We start from the raw sequence: 10,815 nt of genomic DNA on the forward strand, positions 1-10,815 counted from the left end.
CAACCTGACAGCAAGGTTAAGGTGGCACGACCTCGTTGACGTCACTGGATCGCGATGTTTTTGTTCCCAGGACAGTGGGGGAGAGTCCCCACCCCACGTCGTCCCTCACCATCCTGGGAAAAGAAGAAAGATGGATCGCCTGTTTATGTAACGCGCTGCTGCGGCTGCTGCTGCTCGTGTGCTGCGTTCACGGTCCCGGCAGACCCTCATCTCTCCTCCGATCATCGCCATGGCTCACACGGAGCTCCAGGATTCAGGTAAACCTCTTTTATTCCAGGATGTTTAAGGTGTTTTTTTAAACGGATCTCGCACGTACCCGCGCACCAACAACGTCACTATACGCGTCTGCATGTACATATGTTCATATACTTATCTAATGTATGGATATCGCCATTTGGGTCCGTAGGCAGGCCATTTTAACCGATGAAGTTTGTAGGTTTGGTTGCTTTTCTGACAGAACAAACTGTTCTCTCGGCTTCTCTCCAGACGTATCAGGTTTCAAAGCGAACCTGTTTTCAATTGAGGACAGCGCCGGAGTCATTTGTCCCCAGGAACTTTAGTGGAAGAGCAGCCCGTCCAATATGTGCAATATTATGCACTGAGGAGGAAACATTCTACATGAAGAAAGTGGCCCAGTTCATGGTTTATGTTCCCCGCTGCCCCTTTGGTGGGTGTGAGAGGCAGAGCTTGACTGTAATTTAAGTCAGGAGTCAAGAGTCTGGCATGGGAGAGGCGCCTGTCCGTCATAGTTTTGGCTTGCTAAACTCTCCGGCAAGGCCAAACACAGACAGGGTTTACAGACAAGGTTCCTCCAGCGTGGTTCTGCTGAGCATGGCCACACAAATAAACACTGTTTACAGGTTTTCAGGGGGGGTAATGTAAAATCCTGCCGTTGTTGTGTTTGCCACAGGGGCCAAAGCAAAGGAGCGCTTGGTCCTGCAGGGTCTGGAGACCATCGCCCCCCTGGTGCGCTCCGTAAAAGAGACCCCCGAGCCAATCCCCACTGAAGTAGAGGGAACCATCCCTTCCTGGATCGACGGCAACCTCCTGCGCAACGGTCCGGGAAAGTTCGAGTTTGGGAACAGACAGTGAGTTGCGGAAGCCCTCCAGCCCCTCGGGGGGGATAAACACACTCAAACTGCCTGTGCCTCTGCCCAGCTACAACCACTGGTTTGATGGGATGGCGATGCTGCACCAGTTCAGGATAAGGGACGGCGGAGTGACGTACATGAGTCGCTTCCTTCGCAGCGACGTCTACAAGAAGAACAGTGAGCAGGACCGCATCGTGATTTCAGAATTCGGCACCCTGGCCCTGCCCGACCCCTGTAAAAACTTCTTCCAGCGCTTCCTGTCTCGCTTTGAGATGATACGTGAGTGGACAAAAAGGCCGGCTCGTGTTTGTAACAGAGAATAGGTTCTGGAACAGTTTACCTGGATAAATGTAGGTAAAATGAACTGCCGCTGACCCTCTCATTGAACTTTGTGAGGGGGGACCAGTTCTGTTCCCCCCCGCAGGCCTCAGTAATCCTGCCATTGTGCGTTCCAGAGCCCACCGATAACGCAAGTGTGAACTTCGTCAAATACAAAGGGGACTATTATGTCAGCACAGAGACAAATTTCATGCACAGAGTGGACCCGGAAAACCTGGAAAGTTTGGAAAAGGTACCTTCACACTGGAGTTTTTCTATCAATTTCTACGACGATTTAAAGTGAAATATCTGTTTTAGGTGGACTGGAGCAAATTCATCGCCGTGAACGGGGCCACTGCGCACCCCCATTATGACCCTGATGGCACCTCCTACAACATGGGTAACTCCTATGGACACAAAGGTCAGTACGTCTGTGTTAACGTGCAGGATGTTTTCCCTGCCAGCGTGCACAAATGAGAGATTTCTGTTTCCACCTTCACATCTGGATGGCTGTCATGTGACAGGAGCCTTGTACAACATCATCAGAGTCCCGCCTGAGAAGACCGAGGCCACAGAGACTCTGCACGGAGCCAAAGTTCTCTGCTCTATCGTGCCTAAAGACAAGTCCCATCCTTCCTACTACCACAGCTTTGGTGCGCCGGCCTCACCAGTCACGTCTGTATCGTCCACGCTGGCTCCGCCCACCGGTAACATCAGTCTTCTGCTTCCAGCCATGTCTGAGAACTACGTGGTGTTTATTGAGCAGCCCATCAAGATGGACCTTCTGAAGATCGTCACGTGCAAACTGAGAGGCAAAGCTCTGTCTGAGGGGATCTACTGGGACGCCGGCCAGGACACCGTGTTCCACCTGGTCCACAAGCACACAGGAGAGGTGAGGAGCAGCCACGTCGGTCGGCGTTGAGGACGTCGCCGATCTCACGTTTTGTGCTTGGCAGGTTAGTGCGGTGAAGTACCACACCAAGGCCTGCTCCACCTTCCATCAGATCAACGCTTTCGAGGAGGACGGCTTCCTGATGATCGACCTGTGCTGCGCGGACGACGGCGAGGCCATCAACAACTACCTGATCCAGAACCTGCGCAAGTCGGGAGACGCATTAGATGAGGTCTCCGCCCACATTCTCACCCCTTTATCAAGTTTAAACCAGCCCCAGCGACGCCGAACCTGCCGTTCTGCTCCTCCAGGTGTACAACGCCACAGGCAGGGCTTTCCCTCGACGATTCGTTCTGCCGCTTCACGTCACCAGCGAGATGGCAACAGGGCAGAACCTGAACACTCGAGCCTCCAGTCAGGCTACGTGTGTCAAAACGGGCAAAGATACGGTGAGCAGGAGGAGGTGGGGATGGGTGGGGGGGTTCTACAGTTCCCGCTCACACACGGACGACTGAAGCATGACTCTTTGTGCACAGGTATTCTGTCAGCACGAGGATCTCCATGGCGACGACCTTCTTGAGTTTGGCGGGCTGGAGTTCCCTCAGATCAACTACAGCAGGTGCAACACGAAGCCGTACCGTTATTTCTACGGCTGCGGCTTCAGGCACCTGGTGGGAGACTCGCTGCTGAAAATGGACCTGAAGGACAAAACGTTCAAGGTGCGCGCGTGTTCGTGCATGAGGACTCGGGTCATGGTATGGTTGAGTGTAACCTGGCCTCCAGTCAGTGTAAACAATAAATCATCTGTCAGATCTTCAAGATATTCAGTATCTGGTAGCGCAGAAACTGGGAAAAGAAGCTTAAATCAACACTGCAGGAGCTGTAAAAGCCGCTAATTAACATGTTAATTCACACGTATAAAATCAAAATCTAAAAAGATGACACGCTGTGGTTTTATGGGGTGTTAACTGTTGCCCATTTCCAGTCTGTAAAGCTAGCAGGCTGCTGGCAGCTGCTTCAACAGTGTGTGTGTGTGTGTGTGTGTGTGTGTGTGTGTGTGTGCGTTATCGGGGCTCCTTCTGGATGTAACCTGGCCGACAGCGTCTAATATCCTCTCTGACATATCTGCCACTTTCAGGTCTGGTACCAGAAAGGTTTCTACCCATCAGAGCCCGTGTTTGTGCCGGCGCCCGATGCTGAAGACGAGGACGACGGCGTGATCCTCTCGGTGGTTCTGACGCCCTCACGGGTGAGATCGGAGACGAGTTGTTTACAGCTCTGCTGTCCTGACCTCAGAGCGGCAACACGCAACATAAATGCTTTGAAAAGCCAAAATTATTAGGAATCAAATGCAAAATGAGTGTAAAGAACCTCAAAGTTTGGTTCTTTTCTTTTTTTAAACAACGATTGTACGTATGTAGTATATTTACAGTGGATTAAAAACAAGAGATGTTCATAAAAAAAACAGATAAAATGAATTTAATTAAACAATGTGAAGACCTCCAGCAGCAGCCAGTCAGGAGCATGTTGTGCAAATGTGAATTATATTTGATTTTGCAAATGAAATTTAATCAGGGATGATTTCAGTAGCCTGTTTCTGCTTCTTAAAGCAAGAAACAAGAGAAAGGCCTTCTGCCCCTGCATTTCCAAAAGCATTCCACTCAACCTTTGTTCTACTACAGGACAAGGGAACGTTCCTCCTGGTTTTGGATGGGAAGACCTTCCAGGAGCTGGGAAGAGCCAACGTGCCTGTCAACATGCCTTATGGCTTCCATGGTATTTACGAGGCCTCTTTATAATGCTGCATCATCAACAAAACACATGCACACTCCAGTAAATTCCAATTTACCGATATGGTGCTGCGTCGTGTGGGATGTATGGTTCTGGTGCCAAATGAAAACTGCTTTCTTGTGCCTCACACATCAGAGATCGTTCCATTTATATAACTTTTTTATTCCTTCCTTATTTTTCTACTGTGCTGTTTTCGGGGCGGCGGGGAGAGTACTGGAGCCTCTCCCAGCCGCGCCCATGTGAAGGCAGGGTACGACCCTGGACGAGGCTCCAGCTCGTCTCATTGACTACAAATGCCTTAGAACGCATTCATTTCGAACACGAGTTGCCTCTCAAACGTTCCCCCAGCGTTCGCCCGTAGAAGCCGAGCGTCCGGTCACTTCCGTGGGACTGCAAGGAACAGTTTTTTTCATCGTCTTCGACGGTCATTGGTTAAATCCCACGGTTGTGTCCCGCCCCCGGACGCTGGGACTCCGCATGATGATTGGAGGATCAGTGCAAAGGCTGAATCCCTTTTTGATTGACAGGGAATTGTGACCCATGCACAGACAGCGGGGTAATTTCCACTGTTGAGGCTGAACAAGCTTCCCAGCCAACACTATTCTGCAGGGATTTATCTCAAAGAAGAATTCCACATTGGTGACATTTGGTCACTTTTAATGGAACAGCGTCGACGTCCCTTCAAGTTTGTATCTTAGAGATTCTTGGTCAGGTGACCTCCCACTCCAACGGACTGCACACATGAATATCAGATCCACCGAATGAGGGAAATTCCATGCTTAGAGTGTGTAACAGGACGTGAAAGCTGTAACAGATGTGGCACTCAGAGAATGAAACTCCAGCACATTTAACATTTTCCTTTGTTATAGTGTAACAGTAGTGTTGTTGTGAATGTCTGAGCTCTGCAATTTGTACGTTTTCGTTTTTATCCAAACATTAAAAGTCTTGTAACAGGAAGCCCAGAATAACTGGGCCACAGTGGATTTTTCAAATAAAACCCTGTAATTGTGTCTAAATATGTGGTTAATCATTTTAGCCCCACGCCTCTCTCTGCTTATTGTCTCCAGATTTACCACCATGGTCGGTTTCATGCTAAACAACAACAAACAACAAAGCAAATTCTGACTAAGAACAAAAAACAGCCAGTCTCTTGGCTGCAGAAAGCCCAAGTACTTTTTAGACTTTAGAGTGTCACGGCTAAAGTAAATGTGGAGGATGTAGACACAGATATCATCCACTAGGGGTCGCCTCCTCCTCTCTTTTCTGAAGGCGCAGAAAGGAAGAAAACTTCGTCTTATTGATTGTGAATTTTTTTTATCAATCAACAGTAGCAGTGAACCTCGGTGTGTCATATATGAGGGGTCAAATCTGTGGCCTGCAATCAGAGCAGAGTAAATCAAGCTAGGTTATAGGACCAGAATATGCTTTTCACCAGTAAACTCAGGACATCTTGGCTTCAAAGGGCTGTTTAAGGGTTAAGACTTGGTTTCAAGGTTGCCCATTTCCATAGAAAAGCGAACAAAACAGAGAACAAAACAGCCATTTAAAAAACAAAAAGAATCAGAGATTTTAAATGAAATCCAGCAGTCTTGATTCGAAACCAGATAAAAATGTTTCTGAAGCACGAAAACCAACCTTACACGTGTTTCTGCCTCCAAACTGTCAGTGTGAATTACCAGCACTAACTTGCACGTGTGGTGTTACTTTAATGGGATGCTGGGACATGACCAAGGAAGCAAAGATCATTCCAGTGATCAGACATGTGATTTTAAATTGATCCAGAACACCCTAGGTGGCTTCCCTTTATTTTGTATTGATGACTGGAGCCTCATTTCATATGGAGATGAATTTTATTCCGGTATCTACTGTCAGATCAGGTCACATCTGGCAGTAGTCTCTGATCAATTGTGGCATGAAAGGCACAATGTTCTATTTTTATCCTCTTTCCTATTTGTGATATAAATAGCCCTGAAACTGCTCTCATTTTGTAAATCCAAGTTATGTTTGAAGTCTCACGCCACTGAGACGCACCGTCACACCCACCACAACCCTCAAGAGTGAATTTAAGTTATGACCTGAAACTGTGCATGCCCTCATTTTACCTTCATTATAAAGAAAATAAATCATAGTGATGGGAAGTAATGAGACAAAGTCTTCAGGCATTTAGTTGCGTTGTGTATTCAAATAACGGACAAATGACCTGAGTGATTGTTTTATTAGTATTCTGTGGGTATATATGATGAATGTGCCCCAGAGGCTTCCTAGCAAGGATAAGATCACAGTCGATCACAACACAGAAATGCAAAACAACAAAATGGATCAAACTGACGAGCTTTCCTGTCAATAAAGTCCCGCATGTAGGATTTGGCGACCTCAAGTGGTGGTAACGGGTTGGTTCGTATTTTAGTTTGCTTTGTCCATTCTGGTCTACTGTAGAAAACATAGTGGAGCAGCATCCTGATGAAGGCCCTGCATCTGTAAATGGCTTCTGTCCAAACAGGTTGCTGGGAAAAGCAAGCTTACGTATGTTATTTTGGACTTCTGTGAACCGATGATGTAACATTAGGCCTTTGATAACAGCATCTCATAACTGACAACAATTACCTGAGCAGAATAAAAATACCCTGCATGAATATTATGTGACAGCTTCTGTGAAAAGGGCTGTGTTGAAAGTTGAAAGAATTTTATATATATATACTGTATATATAAAAAAAAAATCACCTCCTGTCCCTGTTTTATGTGCGTTAGTCTGACCAGGTTCATAACACACTCTCTTTCACACACACACACACACACACACACACAAATGTTTTCAACTGCCTGCAGGTAAAAGACACGGAACGAGCAGAAAACATTTGCCTTTCTTTGAATCTCCGGCTCTGCTTTTAGACGACAGACGGAGTCTTTCTGAGGTAACCCTGTCAGATAAAATGAACACATTCGCCCTTTTTTCTGACAGATGAGAATTGCATCAAAATGTCTCCATAGATTCGTTTTGAAGCTGTTAGCAGCTTATGGACAGTGTGTGTGTGTGTGTGTGTGTGTGTGTGTGTGTTTTCATACAACACTCGAGCCCTTGTTCTGGTAACATCAGACGACTGAAATGGAGTTGAGGTTTTCACTCCTGTTTCTCTTTTGTGTGCTGCATTCTCGTGATAATCATGTACATGTGAGGAATCCGGTTTCTCGTTCACGCTCGCTGTTTCCAGTTACTTTGTTACTACAGCGCAAACGTGTGTGAACCTTTTCTACTTTTAGAAGCGTCTCCTCACCTTCAGGCATTGAGGGGGGACATGTGAGGGTTCCTGGTGTGTTCTATAAGGTCACCTACACACACACACGTACCCTGAATCCCCACTGCCTTCTTTACAATACATCCCGCCTGAATCACGTTAACCCATAAAACATGTCTGACATATTAATCAGGTCTGCATGTGGGGGTAACTGTACTATTGCTCTGCTGCTCGGGGGGAGGCCTCTCATTGGGCCATCTTACGCATTCTAGCGGCCAATAAGAGATGACTGAATCTCTCCTCTCCTAGCAACAAGACTCCTTTTCTCTGGTCCTGCGATCAGCAAACTGACACCCTCACTTTCACATCGTGCAGAAGTTCGATCTGAGTGTGGCAGGCACAAAAAACAACCAAAAAACAAGGGGAGACGAATTCATCATTTTCCACATGACTAAAGAGGCTCAATTTGCTCCCTTTTTATCCGACTCCCTCCGTCTCCCATCTTGGCTGCAGCTCTGTGTCTGAGTGCTTTCAGGCGGCTCCTGTCTTGCCATCTTAAAGGAACAGCCCTGCATTTTTTTTTTCTAGTCAGGGGCATTGTGGGTAATGGTCTGTACTTGTTGACCTCAGACTGCTGAATAGTGGGGCCTCTCTCAGGAGGGAGAAGAAATACCTTGGCACAAAGCTATCATTTCCCTGAGACACTACCAACCCCACAGCTATGAGCTTCTCTTTCTCTGCAGATGTTACTCTTAAAACTGCTCTTATTTAATGCAAAACAAAACCCCCAGTAATTATCTTATTTTATCATTATTAGTTAATTGCCATCAGAAAAGACGCCGTTTGTTGCGCAGCACCTGTTGCCAGTGCTGTAGGCATGCATGTGCACATGGCTATCTGACCTCCGACCCCACATTCCTGCTTGTGCCCCTCACGGCGAGCCGGACATGTTCGCCCCGGCACAGTTGTGGCGTCGCTTGTGCAGTGAGTCCAGGTGTGTGCGACTCTGTTGTTGTTTGTTAAGAATAAAAGACTGTTCGGTGGCAATTGTGGCAACAGTTTGACCTGCCACTTGCTTGAACTCACATCGAGCAGACCGCTATCTCATGCTCATTACAGGTCAATTGGGGTCACATGCAGAAAGCGTGTAAAGCAGATAATTAACTGCCCAGATGACCTCTTGTCCTTGTCGGCATCTTCCGTCAAGTCTCTAAATCGACTAACAGCAGGAACAAAAGCCCCCACAAAGCTCATTTAGCCGCTTTCAATGAGGACAGACAAGGAAAGAGCGGCCACCCTTTGAAGTGCCTTCCCTCCATCCTGCTCTGGCCCCGCCCCCTGTCCAGTAGATCTGACCGTTACAGTACGAGTGGACCGAACACACAACCGCCGTTCAACCTTAGGTGACCCTTGCTCTCCTCAGGCCCACCCTCCTCCAGAGGAATGCTGCTGATGGGAGATTTTAATATACCCCAGCCCTGTGCGCCCTCAAATTTGGCGGTGCAGCGTTAACACAAGCTGACACGTCAGATTAGCCACAGACATCAGGAATGCTGCTGTCTTTTTGTGCCACGTGGACTTAAGCCAAGAGAGCCTTTGGTTGCAAAGGCCACATAGACCTGTGAAAAACAGGTCCACGACAGAAAGATACCGGTCTGTCTTAATGTTAGCGCGACAGGGACGCAGCCACCACGGCTCCGCAAACCCCTCCGACCGCAAGAGATTTACTATCCAAAATTATGGTGACCACATTATTAATCTTTGGACTTTATGAACACGAAAACTGCGAATTGTGAAGGTGATATTAGAGCGCTCGGTCGCACCCCTCTGCTCCTCTCGCTGCTGTGTGAGCTCATCCATATCTGAGGCTTTCTAAGATGTGCCTAACGTCGTATTCAGGCTGCTTTGCTAAAGCTACTCAAGTGGAATTTCTTGGTTTTTACCTCTCGTGAACTAAAGAACAGGCTTTGTGTATATAAGATTCCAAGGACGAAACTTTGCTTTTTGACATATTCAAACATTCCGTGTTGGTTCAACCAACTCTGAAATGGCATCTGTGGGAACATGAACTGTTGTCCTGGTGATGTTTCACAGCTGATCCCCATCAAGATGAGCTCTCTGAGAAAATGCAGGGTGGATTTCTGGGAATGAGTCTGAATCACGATTTGAATTGTGATTCGCGTCCGACTGTCAGGTTAATGGTGGTGCCGGGCTGTGAGCAGAATTGGATTTGTGATCGCCCCGCTGAGCAGCGTTATTGTCATGTTTTGTGATGAAAACTGGAGAATCAAAAGACGGCACTGGCTCTTCACTAATGAGAGTAACGGGCTGATGAAGAGTGGCGTCTGAATAACACAAGACATGGATATCAACGCCTGGTCATATACAAGCAGAAGTGATCCTCATGGCTTTCATCCACCGTATTTGAAGAGCCACAATGCCTATATAGTTGCCAACGACCACTTTGTTATCCGTAATAAAAAATATTGTAAGCAACGTCAAAGATATGTGGTTGGAATGTGTTTACGTCTCACTGTGGTTGCAGCAAATATTCAACATTTCTGCCGGATTTTGGGGCCCAAGCTTCTCTGCTGTGTTCGCATTCCTGAAATACGAGTGCATTTTTGCCACAACAGAAAGGAAAGTCATCCAAAGCCTGACTAACGTTCAAGGTGAGTATCAGACTCCACCCTGAGGATGCGTACTCACAATCCAGGCTGCAGAATTCCACCGAAAGGGTGCTTCAAAATGTGCAGTTTTAAAATAAATCCCTCTCTTTGATCATATCATGAGTGGCTTTCGTAAATGCAAACACAGCAAGTGAAGCAACAACCTGAATCTGTCTTTAAATCAAGAGGAACATTTAATGGTTGACATCCGTCAGAGTCCACTTCTTTAATGGCGATGGCACTAAAAGGTTGTGTAATGATATTACACAAAGAGTTTGCAACAACACCAATACAGTTCCGAATACGCTGGTTTTCCAACTGAGGGAAAGTGAGTTGGAGGTTAGATTGTAGATCAAAAATGATCTGTTGTAGTAACCGTGGCCTGATTATGAATCACACAGGTCTCAGGATTCTGTTGTCCGGCCACTCTGACATCACAAACATGACATAATCACACCGGAGGTCGTCACCGATCTCCAGATGCAAGAACCTGACCGCCTGGATCAACTTTGTTTAGCCCGAGAGCAGCTGAACGGACTTCACAAAGGCCGACTTTCAACAGCCAGTCCAGCAGCTGCACCCAGACGTTCAATGCAGGGAGGAGACCCGATTTGGGTGAATGCCTTGTGGCCCGAAAGCAAAGCTCCATCTGCTCAGGTCTGGGATTGTTCTACAGAGCCAGACTGGTTTCGGGAAGGTGCCAGTTTGTGATTTAAATGTGCGCGGGGCGGATCGCCCATCACCTCCGCTAACTGACCTGTAATCCTAATGATTCCGACCTCATTTCCTTTCAGCAGGAAAGAAGGTCCAGAAGAGAAAAA

General features: G+C 47.2%; 1 protein-coding gene across 1 annotated transcript; it reads left to right on the plus strand.

Annotated features, from left to right (window-relative positions):
• Nucleotides 1-5,108, plus strand: LOC130537065 (carotenoid-cleaving dioxygenase, mitochondrial-like). The gene is made up of 12 exons (XM_057053475.1): nt 1-257; nt 911-1,088; nt 1,159-1,370; nt 1,547-1,662; nt 1,728-1,830; nt 1,934-2,062; nt 2,141-2,301; nt 2,366-2,533; nt 2,613-2,750; nt 2,838-3,020; nt 3,440-3,550; nt 3,984-5,108. Exons 1-12 carry the CDS (start codon nt 230-232, stop codon nt 4,098-4,100), a joined length of 1,644 nt encoding a protein of 547 aa, XP_056909455.1. The 5' UTR covers nt 1-229; the 3' UTR covers nt 4,101-5,108.
• The last annotated feature ends 5,707 nt before the right edge of the window (nt 5,109-10,815 follow it).

The sequence above is a fragment of the Takifugu flavidus genome, chromosome 14 (genome assembly GCF_003711565.1).
Source record: "Takifugu flavidus isolate HTHZ2018 chromosome 14, ASM371156v2, whole genome shotgun sequence".
NCBI lineage: Eukaryota > Metazoa > Chordata > Actinopteri > Tetraodontiformes > Tetraodontidae > Takifugu > Takifugu flavidus.

Excerpts from the sequence above, each read along its gene's own strand:
- LOC130537065 (XM_057053475.1), top strand. The coding sequence starts at position 230 with ATGGCTCACACGGAGCTCCAGGATTCAG. Across the intron at positions 1,663-1,727 it reads ACCTGGAAAGTTTGGAAAAG|GTGGACTGGAGCAAATTCAT; the intron begins GTACCTTCACAC and ends TATCTGTTTTAG. Across the intron at positions 2,534-2,612 it reads CGGGAGACGCATTAGATGAG|GTGTACAACGCCACAGGCAG; the intron begins GTCTCCGCCCAC and ends CTGCTCCTCCAG.